The sequence below is a fragment of the Ambystoma mexicanum genome, chromosome 14 (assembly GCF_040938575.1).
Source record: "Ambystoma mexicanum isolate Mex_15411 chromosome 14, UKY_AmexF1_1, whole genome shotgun sequence".
Lineage (NCBI taxonomy): Eukaryota > Metazoa > Chordata > Amphibia > Caudata > Ambystomatidae > Ambystoma > Ambystoma mexicanum.
This window is the reverse complement of record NC_090940.1, coordinates 197,069,657-197,090,668: the sequence shown is the minus strand read 5'-3', so window position 1 is coordinate 197,090,668 and position 21,012 is coordinate 197,069,657. Positions and strand designations below refer to the sequence as shown.

Here is a 21,012-nt window from a genome sequence, read left to right as displayed (position 1 = left end):
GAACACCGCACTCACAGTGCTGTGAACTGAGGATCCTAGGGCCCTCTTAAAAGTGGCTGCCAAGGCAGCATCTAGGTCCTCATTTTCAGCTGACCATTTGTCAGCCTTGTTTTGTCAGTTGCCAATTCCTGCATCTACTGCCCAAGAACTCTGTTCTTTATGAATTGGTAGCAGTGTGGTGTGGTTTCATTCCCTAAAGGTCTGCAGCAAGTAGGTCTAGAGTAGGCCTCTGCCCAAATGGTACCATAGGTTCGTCGCTATTACATTGGGGGCCATCTCTTTCTGCACAAGCTGCATGCGTCCAAGAAGCAGTAGGTTTGAGCTGGCCCTCTCTCCTGGTGGAATGTGGTATAAATTGTCTCCTGCGTGAGGCTTGGTGCTCAGACTGACAATGGCCTGCCACACCTCCCTGTGCCTAGTGCTTCTGGCTTTGCACAGAAGCTCTGACCCAGATACTCACGTAATCTGCCTGCAATAAATAGAGCTTACTAAGGAAATGCTAGCCTCTCAAGATGTTATTAGGGCCGAAATCTAGATTCAGTTTAACTGGATTGTGATCACTTTTTGGACTAGAGGGGAAAATGAAAAATGTCTACACTATAACATTCATTCACATTTATTAGAATGTTCTCTATAAGACTACAGCGTATCACCTCTTTAACAGGTCCGTGTTGCCTGAATATCTCCTATAGCTTTTTCCATTACTTGCCCAAAGGCCAGCTTTTAAATAGATATGGATGGTTTCAAAGGCAAAATGCTATGGACTCTTGGCCTTCTTGGCTGTAGACCCCAGCTAGAGTCATCAGCAACGTCTTTACAAGCCGACCCTTGCTCAATCTGAAGACTGAAATCACTAGCAATAAGTTAATACATCGATTCTTTAAACATGGTGATTTTTCCAACTTTTCAGAGTCTCTTCCCTACATATCACTGAAATCCCCCCTTTACAGAGCTTGTTGCAAAGGGCTTTCCACAAAACAACATGAGTAACCCTGGGAGTCCTCACAACATTTCTTTCATATTCTAAGCCCATCAAAAACAATTTTGTAAAGTACAAATGTCCTAAATATCATTTTCAAACATATTATTTCATCCTGATATAATTAAGGATTGATTTTATTTTTTAAAAATGTGAACATTGATTTATCAAAAAAGAAAAACAATCATTCAGTATATCAAAAACACAAATGTAAAATCCATACAGCTAAACAAAGACCAAACACAGACCACAAGAGACTTCTATTATCTTTTTCATAGCACAACCAATGCAAACTGGTTTCGATGCATAGCCTCCTAATTCCGATGGCTGCGTCTTCACCAAGACATTGACATTTAAAAAAAAAAAAAGTCTCCACTACACACAACAGTAAAAATCATACTTTTCGCACTTCTGTTGTCAAATATTGACCAATTGTGTCTTTCATTTTTGTTGGGAGGATTATGAGTAACATACCTCTTCGTAACCAAGTTCACTGCTAATAACTTCATCGGAGTTGACTTCTCTACCAATATTAGTCATCCTTGCCCACGGGCAGATGTTAATACTCACATTGATCTTTCCCAGAATCTTTCCCCCCCCCCCCGGCCCAGATTCATCATTTCAGCTGCACTACCCACCATATTTCCATTTCTTTGTGGTTACCTTCTCTTTGTAACAAAACTGTGCACCATATTAGCTAGAATAACATTACTATAAAATGTAGTTCAACAAAAATCACAATCCAAATGAGTGCACCCTTCGACTAGAGCGCTCTGAGAACAGTAATGTGCGTCTAACGCTGCCGACGGTAACACTACAAAAAGACACAAAACGAACATCTGTGTATGCTGTGCAAATAGGTACGAAGTACTATTCAGTAAATCCCTCACTGAGCTAGACCTCTCTCCTTACCTGTTGATGCCGCTCGGCGTCCTGTCTATCGCGCTCTCGTGAATGAGTCACGCTTGTTCTTCATTATTTCTACTTTTAAATTGGGTCACATGCAGGTGCACTTGAAATCGTCTGAAACAATATGAATGCCTTGAGGGACCACACGGGTGTCCTCCACAGTGCCAGCTCAGCGATGGTGCTCCACTGAATGTTTGATGTGTGGTGAAAGGAGTTAGTGTGTCAATCCATGGAAACCACGCAATCACGCAATCACGCATAGGGCTGACTATTGCCAATGTATATGAAATTTCATTGGCAAGAAACATTCTTTTTTCAAATAATTGCAAACCAGAAGTAATCTGGGTTATACTTTTATTCAGATAACTATATCCAGTCTGTCAAAGACCAGTCTGTGCTATCTTTTTTTTTTTAAAACATTCCTGCAATTCCCTTCCCAAAAATTTAAGTTGTTAAATGATGCATATTTACAGCATTGTGAAACATGTTTTTCAGTAAAGTGTAATTGTATCTAAATCTCATAGAGTCAACTACTATTTCATTTTGTTGGGGAAAGTTCATCATATTGACAAGTGATCAATTTTGAAAACGTACATGGTCACATGGCCAAATGCTTTAGATGTCAAACCTCGTTCTGTGATCTGCTGGTTGCATAATCTGTGCAATTGATGCTCAACCTATGATCTTATCTCAAATTCCTTGTCATCCTATCGTTTTACCCTGTTGCTTTATACCAGCGCCCTTAAAAGGGAAATGGTCGCAAAACTACAATATTCCACCTAGTTTGCCTAGTTCTCGGTCTGCTACACCATCCACTCTGCTTAGTCACCTAATTTATTTCCTCTATCATAATGAATACACAGAGCTAACTAGACGTTTAGGCAAAGTGATCAATATCTCCATCCAGTAGGTACAGCTACAGATCTACTGCTCAGAGTGTTAATAGTGATACATATCGCTTTTATGGATGCGTAGGGTTGGAATGCTGCACTGGTCTTACCGGACTTGGGCTTGAGGACCATTAGCAGCCCTGTCCTCACCCCCCTGAAAAGTGGTAATTAACGCTATATTGAAAACACTTAATATCAATGACATGCGAGGGCCATCTTGTCCACCTAAAGTTGACAATTACCATGCCTGCCACAAAACCATACTACGTCTCAGACTATGACTTTCCTTTAACATTGTGAACTTTTTGGTTTTATGAAACTTCTAACTTCTCCCTACACAGCAAATGAAGGGACACACATACAATATGAAGGACACTGCCCTGTGCAACACTGAATGCACCCAGCCAACACACACCATTGGACTGAAAAATGTTTTCAGAGCCTTTTCATCAGATTTAATTTTTTTGTCCTTTCTTACAGTTAACATTTACACTGGCACTGGTCCTCTCTATGCAAGATTGCGTGATTTCCATGGATTGAAACACTACATCAACGAGGTCATTTTTAGACACCAATGACATTCAGTTGAGCACCGTCACTGAGCTGGCACTGTAGAGGACACCAGTGTGGAGCCTACAGGCACTCAGATTGTTTCCGACGAGTTCGCAGGGGTATGCACTTGACCCGATTTGAAACTACAAATAATGAAGAACAAGCACAACTCATTCACGAGAGCGCGATAGACTAACAGGATGCTGAGCAGCATCAACAGGTAAAGAGAGGTCTAGCACAGTGAGGGACTTTGGCACACTATACACAGATGCTCCATTTGTGTCTTTTTGTAGTGTTACTGGCGGCAGTGTGAGACACACATTACTGTTTTCAGAACTCTCTAGTCGAAGGGTGCACTTATTTGTTAGGTCAGACGTTACGTTACGGTCTGCATCTTGAGACTCACAGAACACCACTTGCACCAACAGTGTCAGCTGAGATGATTTATTACATCATTGAGGTTTATTCTGGGTCATAGCACCATGCAGTTGGATGCACGCATGGTTTTACTCTTAACATTGTAGCTAGTGAGATTGATACTGGTCAAACCCGTTATCACCTTTTCTTTTCTGTTTCCCTTTCCTCCTCTTGTTACATTTAAAACTGTTGACATGCCTATTGTGCGGATCAAATTAATTGGATCATTGGGTTATTGCATCTGGATGAATCCTTTGGTTTCTGGAAACAATCGTGCTAACCATATGAAAATGTAATGACGGTGGCGGGAGCACATTTTAATATATACTGCATGCCTATCACGACCGCACACTGATCACTATTGTCTAGTATTATTTTGTTCTACATTCGGTTCTTGTCGCACCACGGATTTGTCTGGGATCCCTGTGGCTTCCTGCATTGCAAAAACAAGAGTTGATGGCTGGAAGGTTCAGAATGAATCCTAACCTCTGGCACTGCTCTGGGGCAACCCTCCAGACCATCGTCCTTCACCTGCAAAGCCATTACAGAAGGGGAAAGAACATGGGCAAATCAGGCTTGTTCCCACCCCAAAAGGGGCAGTCCAGCCCGAACTGCTAGGTCTCATCCCTTCTGAACGAGACCACAGCATCCCCAGGCATGTTTCGGCCTATTTGGGCCTCATCAGCGAGGAGCAGCCTGGGTCTCCAGGCCCAACAGGCACAGGACACACGTCTGGGCATACCTATCCCACTTTGGGGAACAAAGCAGAAACAAAATTATTGCATGCACAGCTATTTGCCCCGATGATGGACAATATGTCCGAAATGCATTGGCATAGTAGCACTTTGGCATAGGACGCTGTAAAGTGGTCATTTTTATGCAAATACAGTTTTCTCTTGTCGCAATCTAAGCTTGATATTATCCTTATTCAATGAAGAAACCTGAGCAACATTACAGCTATACTTTATAGCAATTTCATTCTAGCAAATACACTAGACCTAGGGTGTGCAGCTCTCACTGCTGGCTTGTTTAAGCCAAGGTCCACAGTTTTAATTGGCAGTTGAACTATTTTGTGGTTCGGCCCTTCAGACAGATTCCCCTTTTTACCAGTAGAAGGGAGTCATCCTCCTGGTATCTCATGTTTCTATTCTTTGGTTAGTGGTAGGGCTAGGGTGGGAGATTGGACAGATGTTTTGGACTTCCATCTTGACGGCACGCATCCCTTTATTACTTTGGTTAGCTATGGGAAACCCCCATAGTGATAGGGAAAGACAGGTTTTTACTTTATTGGTTGAATAAATATATTGTTGAAATGTCACAACTCCTTACTCCACCTCCCCACAGTGCATCATTTGGAAACCAAAGTTAGAAAATGTTACCGTACTGACTTCTGTACTCCTAGTCTATAGCCTCCTTTCCTACATACTCATGGGGATACCTTCCAGGGGACGGAACCAGAGCTCTTTCCTGCACAGCTTAGAAAAGAAGTTTCCCTTTAAAAGAGGTTTGTGTTGCACGGTAGGCGCAGCAGCGTGGGCGTGTTTAGCCCCGCATGGCAGACCTTGGAGCCGCTAGACGGGTCAACTGAACCAGGATTATTTAATGGGGGGACTGATGACGGAACATATGGAGGAAAGAGGATTATAGACTAGAAGTACAAAAGTCACTACAGTGAGTAACATTTATTTTCGTACTTCTACGCCCCCATCCCTCCATACTTATGAGAAGATTAAAATGCATCAGAACACCTCTAGGAGGCTGGAACATAAATCTATCCGAACAAGTTTTTAAGAACCACTGGTCCGAATCTGGCATTAGACCTAGTAGCTGTATCTATGCAATAATGCCTGCAAAAAGTAGAAGGTGAAGCCCAAGAAGCAGTTCTGAAGATAATGTCCCAGGGAACTTGTTTCCGAATAGCTATAGCTGTAGCCTTCGCCCTGACAGCATGTACATTTAACCCTTTTGGAATGATTGTCTTTTGAAGGTGGTAAGCTTCAACAAAACAAGAAACAATTCAGCAAGTGATAGTCGCTTTAGATGCTAACACACTTGAGTGAAAACTACTAAAAGTAACAAATAGGCCATCAGAGACCCTGACATCTTTCGACTGGTTCAGATAAATTTTGAGGACGCGCCTAACATCAATGTAGGTATGAGAGTGAAAGGTTTATGTGAAAGGATAAAAGTATCGTGGGCAAAAAGGAAGGATGCGTTCATAAAACCAGCTTCTCTTTATTACATGTATGGCTCTGAAGCAGATAGAGTGTGAATCTCACTTATTCTTCAAAACGAGATAAACGCCATGAAAAAAAACAACATTTTCCATGACACTAATCTAAATTTGCTGTGGCCATTTGCTCAAAAGATTTCTGATAAAGGGCTGCAAGCACAATGCTAAGGTCCCATGTAGGGTGGGGCATTGCAACTGTTGGTTGCAACTGAAGAAGACCCTTAAAATTTCTTTTTATGATCGGATTGGGCATCAAAATTGGAAGAACATGCAAGCCTAAATATGCACCAATCGCTGACAATATGACCTGCATGATTGAACCTGGACCCCAGACGAAGACAGGTGAGACAGAAAAGAAGGCATTTTATAGAGAGAAGCTTTGATGCAAGTGATTATTTTACCACCCAATGGCAAAAGGGAGGCGGCAACAAAGCGTGCAGAGAGAGAAGGCGTGACAAGAAGTGCAGTCGACCCATGGGTGCTCCGGCGCCAAGCACTCTAAACAAAGCCTATGTGAATTTGCTGCCATGTAGTGCCTACCGCAAGAAGAACAGGCTAACATCCTGTTACACTGGTCATAAATGCTCTGACAGGTGGTGCCAGATGGTGGGTGATGGAAGAAGAAAATTGAGGTAAAAAGTAAACCAAGCAAAACATTCACCATGTGCTGTGCTGAGCGTCCAGTCCCAGTGAAGCAGAGCAACGGACAGACCGTGTGTTGCAAGGGGGGCAGGGCCAACAGGGATAATCACGTCCATTCTGCCACACCTACCGGACAACAAACATTTTTTAAAGAGAACGGTTCTTTTATATGCTGTGCAAGAAAGAGCTCCGCTAAGTATGGACGAAAGGGGACGGGACGTAGGAGTATTAGATTTACCAAAATTGTGTGGTTGTGGGCAGATCACCTTCTCTTTCTGTGCCTCAATTAAGTGTCGAAATTGGGAGTTTATAACAGACTACCTAGAGAAGTTCTATATAGCAAGTAAGCAAACAGTGAAAGCCACTAGTTTTGGCTGTGGTATAGACATTGTGAAGAGAATATATGAGGAGTGGGAAAGACGGGTGAGTAAGGGAAAGAGGGATAGTGATTTGCCAGAAAATTTTTTCTTTTATGGAGCTGTCTGCAGATTAGGGAGAGGCTGGGTGGTGCAGTGCACAGGAGTAGAAAAAAGTAGAAAATTACATAACACTAAAACTTTCTTCAAAGCAGTTCAGGGGGTTTACAAAGACTTATACCTCAGCAACTAGATTGAGTAGCAACTATTTGGAAATAGTAAAGTGGAATTTCCCACACAACACTACGCCTTCAAATAAAAAATCTTTGACAACAGAGGCTGGTTACAGCAGGGGTGGATTATCGCACATTGTTCCAAGTCAGTTGGTAGTAGCTAATTCTAGTAAACAAATGGCTTCTATAAGACCCAGATGAAACATGTGCGTTTTAATAATGGAATTCAATTGATAAAACTAAATCGCCCCTGGATCTTGATAGCAATTGAAGAGAAGTATAGCAACCCATCTGCGTTTAACTGGATCCATTACAAAACATTTGGAAAGCTGTACTAGGATATAGTGCTTTAAGGTGAAAGGCATAGGACAGCAGAGTTTATTTACAGCAAGGCTGGGGTATGGCAATTGGCTGTTACAGGATCCAGTTTCTGACGCATACTTTACAAACAGGTAAACTATACACATGGTAGAAAATACAAAGCACACTTTATATGTACCATCACAAAAGAATGGTTTTTCAATATGTAACATTCACAATTTAATTCAACACGGAGCACATAAATAATTGTATCCTTAAACGTGCTTCCACAATAAAAGCCTTTTTTATTCCTCTACTTACATAATATAAATATGTACTCCATTTCCAAGCCTATGGAAAGCATAATATTTTACCTATGTGTGCTTTGTGAACTTCTTAGCAGTTTTGTTCCTGTTTAAATAAATGCTTCTTGCTTGTGGTCTTTAAAATAAAGGTTGAGTCCAGCAGGTATTCGTGTAAAATACAACCGTACGTACGAAGAGGCAGGCAAGCCATGTTTTGTCATGTTGCTATAAGATGTTGTACAAATGGGTACAGGTGTTTCAGTTTGCATAATTTACGCAGAATTCACCCGATTATTTTCATCTTGGCTCAATGTCACCTCATTTATATGTCTTAGCCCAATGTGAAAACAGCATTTGTTGCAAAAGAATCCAATAGAAATCATTTGCAACTGACCAACTGAAAGGTCCATCGAGGCTGTATGAAATTTAGGGGCGGTCCTCATGGAACATTTTCCGAGCGACGTGGGTCAAATGACTCAATTTTAAGGAAGCATTTTATTTGTTATTTAAAATGTACAATTTTACACTAAAAACAGACCATTACGTCACAATGTAACAGAAAAATAAAATATTCCATAAACGTATTTTAAGGAAGCATGGCTACAACCCTAAAATCATAGAGGTTGTTAGACTATGTGGTGGGTCAGAAGAACAGACTCAGATTTTCCATCTCACTGCTGATATTTATTAAATGAAAGGTGAAAACTATCATCTTTCCCTATGCTAAGGATGTGCCCTACCTAACAAAACTAAGCTGCTTGTCAGTCGTCAGAGCACAAATCAAGATCAGTCCACTGTCCAAACAAACCTATTTTAACCCCATCTCTAGTAGACCAACAAAGCACAGGAGAATGACTTCCATTCTCCTGTGACATGGTTCTTCACCAAGTTCAGTTCAATAGTACTTCTTGGTAACTACGTTTCATCAAATCACACAGTTTCAATACTGGGTTCGTCAAAGTTTCAACCGTCTTTCAATTGATTATTCTTTTACTTCTTGTTTTTTTCTAGTTGGGTTTGCCCCTCTCCTTTAATGGGACAAGTTTATTCCTTTCTCTTTGTTCAGATTTAAGATTTTCCGTTTGTTCAATGTCCACTATCTTGACTGGGACGAGTTGGAGGGTTCCATTATTGATTATCTTGTCCTTCATTCACTCTTAATACTATATCTCGACTGGGACAAGTATAAATGTTCCAGTAAAGATCCTACCTCGCTTAATTTATTCTTGACACTATCTCAACTTGGACAAGTATGAGCGTTCCAGTAATGATCTTTGGTCCCTCTCCAGCTCTCCTGCTACCTGGATTGTTCAGGGATAACGTCACTGGGGTTTCTAACAGGCAGGGACCCTCTCCTTTTGTCAAGTTGGCTTCTTGTTTTTTCTGTAGTTTCACACATGGTTTTTGAGTTCTTTCTTTGGTCGGTTCGCTCCCCAATACCTCAATGGACGTGGTATCTTCTGCATTGTTCATGAACCCCGAGGTCCACCACGACTTGCTTGCGGTCACGGCACCAGTTATCTCTCGCCCGGGCTCAGGACGCCTTGCGTCCACCTCGGTTTCTCGCATCTCCTCACCAATGCTGCACTTGGGCTTATTTCCGGCATCGGACACAATACACCCAGATGTCCTTCAGCTTACCTCTGCTAGCTGATTCAAAATCGCTTCACAAGTGATTCCTAAGTGACTGTTGGCTGTGTTGGGCTGTGGTGCTGCCGGCTTCTTTCCCATGGTCTTCGCTTCAGCGACTGCGACCGTGCCTGCAAGATTGCTATTGGACCATATGGTATGCCTGACCACCCCCACCTGTGACGAACTTTCACAATGAATTTTTGAACTTTTTGAACTTTTTGTCTGTGTGCCGCTTACGGCTAATTTATTTGTATTTTGGTTTTAGAGTGCCTTGGCTCCACCTACACCCGCCCATTTTCTCCCGGCAATCCTTCAACTACCTCGTGAACGCGCTTCAGCGCGCGCTTCACAAGTGATTCCTAAGTGACTGTTGGCTGTGCAGCGTGTAGTGGGCACTGCCTCTACGCTTGATTTTTAATCTGCGTACCTTGTGTTTTTTAACTTTACTATCTTTTTAACTAATAATAGATTTGTATTTTTCTATTGTGTACGAATATAATGGTTTAATAGTTGGGATATAAATGCGACGTCGTGTTTACTTCCTGAGATCAAACATGTCGGATTTGGCCCCGTCCTCTCCACCTCCAGTAAATCAGAAACGTAAGCAAATGGGAAGTACTCCACGGCCACGTTCTTCCTCACGCCCATGTCGCCCTAAAATTGATATAACTAAGCCGATAGTTGTTTCCCATGATATTCAACAGATGTTTTGCCCTTTACCCAAAGAGGCACAGGTACCTAATAGCATTTTGTCCTCTAATTGTGTTACTACTAATAATTTTATCCCCTCGACAACTTATAACCCATTATGTTTTGTCTCTGATGTTACAATGTTAAAAGGTAGTGAGATATCATTTCTACCGAAAAGAAGCCCCCGGTTATTAGCCACTAAGTCAGCTCCTTCTATTAATCTAGATATAACTTCTTGTGCTAATAATAACCCACCACTTTCACAATTGACTGCGAAAACGTCTCAAGCTCAGAACCAGGGCTTCTCTAGCAAACTCACTACTGGATTAGGCTCAGTCTCATCTATACCTTTACCTATTTCAAGTGTGCTACCTGAATCGGATACATCCACTAAACCTACTGTTGTATCTTTACATGATAGCTCTATGAGGGACCAAGTCGTTATCGAATTACACTCTAACTCACCCTTCAATGAGGATAATTTGGAATCCGACATTAACTATGAATTACCCGAAGTTTATCATCTATTCGGATGATGAGAAATCAAGGTCAGTTTCTTCTTACACAGCTCCTACTCCGCGGAGGCCTCAAATCACCCCTATTCTTGATGCTCAACCTGAGCCTCTCCCTCTTTCTCAGTTACCCTCCTCCACTGTATCACTTTCTTCGTCAATATTAGTTGAAACCACCCTGCATGCGATGAATTTAGCAATATCTTCCTTATTTAAACTATATGAAACTCTAAATGACAAACTCCAAAAACAAGATAAACTTATGAAGCTAACCAGATGGCAATCTCAGTTACTTTTACAACGCCAAAAAACAAACATAGGACCTACTCCTAACCTGTCTGAAAAAGTACAGTCTCCTACTGTAACCCTGGCGCCTTTGGGCGTTTCAGGCCTCCCTTTTTTCCGCAAATACAGGAAATCTGCTCCCCCGCCAAGAATACTGTTCCTGAATGCCCGTCATCGACTTCTGGCCCAGCAAACAACATTGGAGCCAACCTTCAGCCTCTCAGAGAACCATTTACAATTTTCTCGGGTCCATTCCAACCCAAACCTATTGAGGCTTTGATAAGAAGCCCATGGAGAAAAAAACTAAAAATTGCTCCAAACAACATATCCCCTCATCTATTGCAAAATCCTTTTTGAAGGGGCTGAAGTTACCTACAAAACAAAATGCAAAACAAAATAATAAAATCATTATGGCGGCTAAAGCAGTTCAAAATAAATATGCCAAACTTACTGCTGAAAATAAATCAAAAGAGCTCTCTGCTGAGAAAGAACTGGCAGAATATTCTCCCTTAAATAATATCGTGGCATTGATAGAGAATAAGCCCAAGATTCTACCTAACTCACAGAGTCAAATTAATACTGTACAAACAAAAGTATTAGAGGCTACTGAACTGTGTATAAAACGAGCTGAGCTACGCAAAGAGATAGATCTCTATTTGAATACTAAATCTACCAACCCGCCTCCCATCGAAATGAACACCACTGATGTTAATAACTTGAAAGATGGTTGTATTATGTTATCACAAAAAGCTACGTTACCCCAACTGTTTCACCCATTCATTACGAAGACAGCACCTCAAGATTTGCCCCCTGCACTCATGATGTTTGAGAATAAATCAGGCCCTTGTAATCTCCCATTGAAGACAGTACCTCAAGATTTGCCCACTCCACTTATGATGTCTGAAAATAAATCGGGCCCCTGTTCTCTCCCATCGGAGACAGTACTTCAAGATTCGTCTCCTCCACTTATGATGTCTGAGAATAAATCAGGCCTCTGTAATTTTACAACGATGCCCCCCACTTTGGATTATATTATATCCTCAACTATAGAGCAATATATGCTGAAACAGCTACCAGCTGAGAATAGAACTGTTGCCCTATGTAATGAAAGACCAACAAAGCAGCATTTATCTACTATTATTTCCAATGAAAAGCAAATGCAGACCTTCTGTGATGGAACGGGCTCTGTCTTTAACTGCGCCCGTTATTAATACTGATAAAAAACAGTCTGGCCAGAAAAAAACGGATACAAAAAGTAATCTTCACTCACTAGTAATTAAATGCAGATCTACACCGTTCCCAGCCTATGATTTAAATCATTCTTGTTTATTGGCTATCTTTAGTGATATTTATGCTCTTGAGGATATCAACTCAAGTGACATCGAACAAGTGGAATTTCCATCAAGTCATGATCTTTCTACAGCACGCATCTGGATGCGCTCAAGAGTAGTGCTAAACACCATATGGGCCGCCTGATCCACGCTGTGGGACATGGGTTTTGAACTCTTGAGTGATAATATAAGAGACACGTCAAAGATCGTCCCGTATGTTAATGAACAACAATTAGAGAATCTTCTAAAATGAATTTTAATGCCCAACAGATTAAGCAGCCGTGCAAATGCCAATGTTCCACTTCTCAAAGATAAACCAATTTCCTGCAAACAGATCTCGTTTCTGAGTTGGAATACTAGAGGTTTTCGCCATCTTTTTTCTACATCCTCTACTAAACTTAGAAAATATGATATTATCCTGCTACAGGAAACATGGCTTCTGCATTGTCCGTCTTGGGATGGTTATCATTCTATCTTAAATCCCGCAATTTCCGCTTGGAAAGGTCGACCCATGTCAGGGTTACTGTTTCTGATGAAAACCTCTCTGACTATGTCGATCATATCATATGAAGCTCCAACGCCATATATTCAATTTGTGCAATTAACCATCGCAGAAGTTCATTATTTCATAATTAATACATATTGGAATCCCCCCTTTTCAACGGATTCATATTTGAGGGCTTTAGAAAATATATGGGTGAAAATATATCGACATCCCAAGCAGTGCCATGTTATCTTAGCAGGAGATTTGAATTTGCATTGTTTAAATAAACCAAAAACATCTCTGGGTGATAGTTTGCGGTGTTTGAATATGTTTATTCAATCGAAAGATATGCTTATGGTGAATGGGTCTTTTCCGGAAGACTGTCCCCCCCACCCTACTTGGAAAAGAGGTAATTCTATGGCAATCATTGATTTTATATATGTTAGCCATGACTTATTCAATCTATTAAAAGGGTTCAAGGTCCTGGTAACCTCTGACAGTGATCACAACATGTTGAACCTAAACTGGCTATATAGTGGTGAAATTATCTATTCCCCCAAGTATATCACTATGAAGGGTACATTTGAGGCGAACTCTGCTCGGAACCGACTACGGTGGTCTAGACCCAAGCTACTGCATTTTACAGAGTTACTTAAAACCTCTTGTACGATCTCCCGTGATCAAAATAATGCTGATTGTGACTATTCAAAACTAATACACCAGTTTGCTACAACACAAAAGCTATCGAGATCTTCAACTGCTCCACATTGTTTTGATATAAATATGCAGATGGGAAAAACTATTTAGGAAAAAAAAAAACTGGCTATGTCCTTACCCGTTGACCAGCGGTGGGCTGCGTGTAAAATTATTAAGACTCAATATAGGAACTGGAGAAGATCTTATCGATCGACTCTGTTCCAGAAAGATGGTGAATCAATGTTGGCTAAAGTCCTAACAAAACATTCTGCAGGGTGTTGGTCCCTAATAACTGGAACCTATAAAACCTCACAGTGTCAAATGCCGATTAATGATGTTGCTCCTACAGCATGGCGAGTCCACTTTTCCCGTCTTTACGCTCCACCTCCGTCTGCCAAATATATACCACCTGTTAATCTAGAGGGCCCCTTTTCGATTGCCTTTACTATTGATGACATCCTTTATTACATCCACAAGGCCAGTAGATCGCGTGCCCCTGGCCCGGATGGGCTCTCTAATGCTATGTTGAAACAGTTTCCGGACCTATGGGCACCGATCCTATTTGAAATCTTCTCGCAAATTATAACCACTCAAAAGATCCCTAGTTCATGGTGTACTTCACCGATTGTCCCTATTTACAAAAAGGGCGATAGACATGATCCTGCCAATTATAGGCCTATCGCCCTGCTGGACGTCCCGGGCAAAATATTCGCCTCCTTAATTCTAAGAGACCTTAATCAATTGATCAAATCATCAAATATGCGAGATAGGTTCCAAACAGGCTTTGTTGCAGGTAAGGGTACGGCCATTAATATTGTTACCTTAACATCAATTAAAGCCCTCTGCCATCAACAAAAGCAGCCCCTTTATATATCCTTTGTGGACTTTAAGGAGCCTTTTGATTCTATAGATCGCAATTTGATGCTACATAAATTGTTATCAATGGGTTGCCCGCAATCACTGATCAAACTCATTGCTCTTCTGCATGAAAATACGTCAGTTTGTATTCGCTTAACCCTTGATGGTTTATTGACACCGCCCCTCCGAACATTCCGAGGACTGAAGCAAGGGTGCATTCTGGCGGCTACAAAATTCAATCTATTTATCCTAGACATGGGTGATAAATTTAAGAACATTAACTCCGATGCTCCCAAACTAGGCTCTGAGCAGATACCCTGGATTTTTTACGCAGATCTCATCTTGCTTTCAAAAACTCCAGCTGGATTGCAAAGATTGATCAATGGGTTGACTGAGTATACTGTAGAAAATGTCATGACCATCAATCTAACTAAAACCCAAATTATGATGTGTCATAACTTCAAAATGACCAAATATTCTCAATTCAATTAATTAATTGTGACCCAATTTTGATTACATCATCATACCGATATTTGGGCACGATGATTGGTTGCAATGAAAATGATAAAGTCTTCCAATTGGATCTTGAATCAAAGCTAAATGCTCTGATTTCTCAATCTAAGGTTATACTATATACATTTGGAAAATGTACATGTAATCATATATTAGCATTTTATACTATGAAGGTTAAACCTATCATTGCATACGGATCTGAATCTGCCCCGATGCTACCACGATCTTTTTGGGACAAAATGCAAGGCAGATATTGGCGCTCACTTTTTAATCTCCCTACATGTGTCTCTATTGCCATTCTCAGATTCGAACTAAGGTTACTGTGTTTATTTAGTGCTGTTGCGTGGAAACTGATAGCTTTTTTGAGAAAGTGCATAATATCTTTACAACATATGGACATCTCTTATATTTTGGGACAATATCTAACATCCTCTGATCATCAGTACCCAAAGAAATGGATTAATACCGCATTAAATATTCTCATTGATGCTGATATTTCCCTTGATACTCTGATCCATAATCCAAACCGAGCTAAAATAAAATTGTACCAAAGAGATTGGATATATACTCTGGACAAATGCTATCATCTTAAAGATTGGAATATAGCTCAGTTTGGCCAAAAGAGGTTCAGAGCCACTGAATTATATATTATCAAATATCCATCTCCTAAATTTAGAGACGATTATATGCGCTTTCACCTTAATCTTTGGCATACCAAAGATATACTGGTCAGACGGAAATTATTAGACATCAATGAGAATGTTTGCCGATTTTGTAAAGACTGTACCTCTATTGAAACACTGAAGCATGTCATCGCTTTTTGTCCAGCACTGTCTACTATGCGCTGTAAATACTTCTTGCATTGTTTTAAAGAGCAGACCATTACTGATCCTGAGGAATTATGGCAAAATATTTTTGGTGCAAGACGAATGACAATCAGACTAACAACTGGCTTTTTAAATGAATTGTTCTAAAAAACAATGGCCCAGATAGTTATTAATGCACAATTATTCCTTTTATTATTGCCTGTGATGAATTTTTGAAATTTTGTAAAAAAGTGTAATTCAAATGTATTTTTAAAAAATGTTTTATGTGTTTATTGAAAGGTTGTCTAATACAGCCATACAATAAAAATTAAAAAAAAAAAAACTCATGGGCTCTCTCACTACCAATGGTCCTTTCTTTTATGACGCTGCCCTTTGATTTCCCCAGCGTAATGTCCGTTTGCTTCATACTCTGTATTCTTAGAGTGGTTTTCTTCATCTGGGTACCATACAAGATTTCCTTCACAGGTATCAGAGTATTTGGAAGACAATAACATTCTGGTTTGTTCTTCATATCTTCCTTCACTGGATGTTTTTGAAGGTGTGCTAGTGATATGCTGCTTATGGAGTTCCTCAAAAGAACCCGAGTCTCTGTCCCCAGAGGAGGAGTCTTTCCCGTTGAGGTCCCGATTGCCTCTAACCCTATGGTGGGTACGAGGAGCGGACTCACCTCCCTAGGCTCACAGGGAAAGGCTCCCCCTGGGAAAAAGGGACGGACTCCCACGATTCATCACAGCAATCTTAGAGACTCCTTTGCATTATGGGAGGCTTGCACAACCTGTATATCGCAAGTTTCCCATTATATGTTATGCTTCCTTTTTCCATTGGTGCCCATCCTTCACACCAGTACAATTGCCCAATTCCCCTCTGGTTTCATTTCTGAGGCTTCTAGCGTAAACCCATGAATAGAGGGCAACCTGAAGAGATTTATATTCACGGGACAGGGTTTGAAATGCATTTTTTCCCCCTGTGGTTTTCTCTCGAGTGGCAAAAACGTACACACGCCATACAAATGGTTTTTCTATGATGCTTGTTTTATATTAAATAATAATTTTACTTTAGACATATGACCCCTCAAGACTACCTCCAAAGATTCCAACCATGTCAGTGAGCTACTCCAGCAAGACCGGGGATGCCAGTGGCAGGAATCTGCCATTAATAGTGGGATACCATTCCTTACCCATGTTAAAGAAGCATACTGTCCCTGGTCAGTATGAATGTATGCAATTTACAGAGCACAAACCTATCTGGTAAGCAACAGAGTGGTACATGTAGGAGACGCATGAGGGTACAGAAGGGTGGAAGAAGAGCTGGAATGGGAATGGTGATAAGGGGAGGTACGAGCATCAGAGAAGTATGGTTGAGTGGTTCCATGTGGGAAGACCTAATTTTAAAGGTCTCAAGAGAAAAAGACTGATTTACAATGCACGATTTTATATTTGTATTTCTTATTTATATAGCGCACCAAACCTGGAGATGTCTAGGTGCTTGTACTTAAGAAATTGGTTACAGTGCTTATGGTTAAAGTACAGTACGTGCATGGGGTAAATACAACATACATAGCAGTACAGCGGTAGGTACCTCACAGACGAAGTGCAGGGTTTCAAATGTGCACCTTAGGGGAGCCAAACCCCATTTTGCAGGGTGGCCACATCACAAAATGCAGAAGGTTAAAGGCAAATTAATGGCGCCTAACCCCATGTTGCAGGGCGGCTACAGCACAAAAAAGCAAGTTAGGTAAGTTCATCAAATTGTGTAGCCACACCTCATGTTACAAGTTGCTTAGACAAATAATGAATGTCATAGCATGTGGGTTCATCAGATTATAAAGCCACGCCTAGTGTTGCTGGGGGCTTAGGCCGGTAGTAAAAAGCAAGTATGGTGGGATCCTTCTCGTGTGTGAAACCGCATATCTTGGTAGCGGGGGCTAAGCAAGTGGTAAGGGATGAGTCATGTAGAGGAAATGCTCACAGAAAGAGCTAATGGCAATGGACGATTGCAGGACAAATGTAATTACTTGCGGTCGGAGGAGCAATCATGCTAGATGAGCTTAGCTAGGAACAGCAATGATAAATCAGGTACATTGCAATATGATATAGGTAGATAGCACAGGGCTATATTGACAAGTAAGATGAAGTATCAGGAAAATGAAAGTAGGTAGCGCACAGCTGTAAAGTCAATCAGGTAGGAATGATGTGGGTGAGCAGCGCACAGCTGCAAATGTCAAATCAGGTGAGTTTCAGGGAGGACCCAGTATTAAATGCAGTTAGGTTACAATGAAGAAATAAATCCGGTAGTGAGCGTAGTTCGAGTCCCATGTGCAGATATGTGGACGTCTCACCTCGTGTTGCAGGAAATTACGCAGCACGTAATTGCAGGCAGACAAGGGAGTAGGGGCTAGATTGGACGAAAGGGTGTAGGAGGTACGAAATAGTGGGGTGCCCGTGAGGGATACCAGTGGTAGAACAAGGTGAATCCCGTAATCCGCCAAGGTGTACACAGTATAAGATTGTATGTGCCGATGGGAGAAGGGATAGAGGGGGAACATTCTCAGATCAGAGCCTGGGCTCGGTGGATGGGGAGTCAGACAGGTAAGGAGTCGAGTAGTTGGCATCAAGTCTTACACCTTGCTAAGGCGGTATGGTGGCGGAAGAATTGGTGGAGGCCAAAGATGACAAGGGGAGGGGGTGGCGCTGCGGCCGCTCGGTCCGCCCCGGACAGCCCCAGACAGGCATTGAGCCTTATAAGGGGGCTTTGCAAGGGGGACTCCAGCAAGCCTTCTGGCTTGGATCTGGGCAGGTATTTTATCGGAAAACCAGCATTGTAAAGGTCTTTTTCTCTTGAGACCTTTCAAATGCAGTTTCTTTTTTTGTTTGTTTTAATATTCAGGGGGTTTCACCTCCCCTCCACCCCCAAGCCTCCATTGTCCTCAACCGATCCCCCACCATCTCCCGTGGGATTTCACATAAATCTGGCATTTTGCTGCCCAAACCACCATCTCTCGGCCCCCTCCCCATCCCCACAAACCAAAACTCATACATGCACACAACACACACACCAATGCACATGCACCCACACATTTAACCGTTCTCCTCATCCTGCACTTCTGGGCCCCGTCAGCCCCTGTGCGCACTCGTGTGCGATAGAGGCATGACAGTTCCATTTAGAAAGACTGCTCCACGCGGTCACAGAGCAGTCTTTCTAAATCTTTTTTTGGTGAGAAACACATCTTTTCACCTAGAATGGGTTCAGTGGAGCAATAAGCAAGATGTTCTTTGAAGAGTAGGGTTTTCAGTTCTTTTCTGAACTGTAGGATGGAGGAGGAATTCATAACCGTTTGGTAACTTGTTCCAGAGACGGGGCGATTAGCAATATCATGTAATCGTATTAAATTTGGGTTTTATATAGAAAAAAAATAATTTGCCAAAACAGAGCAACTCTAGGGTGCTCAAGAGCCCAAAGTCGGGATTTCTGTGAGTTAGCATTGGGGATATTTGGGTCCAAATAAGATATATGCCTCCTCTTAGGCTAGCATTAGGCAGTGCAGACGATAATTGGGATGCACAAAGTTAAAGCGGATGCCACTGAAATAGCCATTGATATGGCAAAGGAGGATCTATCCTCTCTAAAGAAGTATGCTTTGTAGGCTTGAGAAGGTTAGATGGCACTGCTTGTTGATAGTAAACAGTAAGGTTGCGGGTGATATGGTTGGCACCACTGAGTACCCATAGCTCACAAGTGAAACTTCATTTGGAGATATTGATCCTCATTTTTCCTTGGTGGAAATTCCAGCCAAACAGTTGCAAATAGTTTTTACTGAATCTATTTGGTGGCTTGTGGGCTTTCGGTCACCTGATGGGCCAGGAGGATAGCTCAGGGGCAGCGTGTTTGTCTTGGAAGCAAGACAATGTTTAGTAACACAGGTTTGAATCCCAGGGCTGTGCTTAGAAACTGGTCCCCAGTATTAAGCGCATTACAAAAGAACAATTATATAAAATGCTTACATAATTTTCCCATTCGGGACAATACAGCAAACAGAGGAAAGGACCCAGTACAGAGGTCATTTACAAGGAGGAACAGGATACCAATAGTGGATTGCTACCTGCAACATGATATAAGTGAGCATGCAGGGCAGAGGATGGGATTTACTGTAAATGTTGTTCACAATTACATGCATCAATTGTGAATTGGGTGGTTAGATCCTTATTTAATGCCTTACTCTATTTTGCAACTTTGCTACAATTTTAGGTTGTAAATAAAAGAAATGTCCAACTTACCTAGGCTGCCAGTTCTAAATGCAGATTGCAATGCAGTTGCTAGGCTTGGAGACATTTGCTGATAGTAGACTGTATCTGAACAAATACAGGCTGATGCACCCACTGCTCCAGGCCAGCTTCTTATAGGTCTGGGAAACCCAACAATAAAAATTGGAAGAGTGAAAAGTGCAAGTAAAGGGGAAGACAGCACAGCTGACAGGAGGATGAAAGTCAACACAAAGGGGAAGAAGATAATGTTGAGTGTGATTAGACTGGGTGAGGATTTACGTCGTTGCTTCTTCTCTGTCCAAGATGTCAGGAAAACAGTAATTGCAAATTGCAACTTAGAGATCAACTGACCTAAACGATCCCGAATTATTGCTACCTGTATGGACAAAAACAAAGAAAAAACAGGTCAGGATTTTGTTAGCCTATTACTCTCTATCAAGCCAAAATGAAGCAGATATTCAGGGTGGGACAAATTCGGTCACAAGCATGCCAAAGCTTATCTAATTCAAGAGTCCATCACTTCTAGTTTCCCTCTTCACCAAATGTGGACCGTGTTGATTGTCCAATAATCATGGTCATTGACCAGATGCCTAGTCATGGATAAAGATCCTGTACTCTATATTTAAAAGTAATGCAATGGGAAAGTTACAGAAGTGATGCAGCAGAGGCAATTAAACGGAGTATATTATTACAAGAAACAATAACATGTCTAGTCAACTGAACAGCATTCCCAACTGACACAGAGTTCACTTACAACAGGCATCCCACAGAGGCACAGACCACACTGTCACAGACACCAACACAAACAGTAAGGCTTTACACTACGAATTGTTTACCCTTATAAAAGATAGCATAGGACAAACTGACATCAAACCTATCAGTCCAACCATTTGCAAACTAATTTAAAAGAAATTCCCAAAGATACAAAGACAACCCTCCTGCATGGCTCCTTGGTGGCATGGTCGTGTACAACTAATCAACCTGCAAAAACATTAGATTATTCATTGAAACCGCTCTTTTCAGCATAGATGCAATCTGCAACACAGTCTGGTGAGTAAACCCTCTCTCCTTTTAATTCTCATGGGGGGGGGTACCCTCAAATCTAA

At 41.5% G+C, this 21,012-nt stretch overlaps 1 protein-coding gene across 2 annotated transcripts in view; it reads right to left on the bottom strand.

Moving 5' to 3' along the window:
• PCNX4 (pecanex 4) overlaps window positions 1-21,012 on the bottom strand; it is a 451,861-nt gene that overhangs the window by 100,853 nt on the left and 329,996 nt on the right. For both annotated transcript variants that reach the window (XM_069638903.1, XM_069638904.1), the window contains exon 7: window positions 19,919-20,282. In XM_069638903.1, the coding sequence (XP_069495004.1) occupies window positions 19,919-20,282 (364 nt within the window). The remainder of the gene's footprint in view (window positions 1-19,918; window positions 20,283-21,012) is intronic.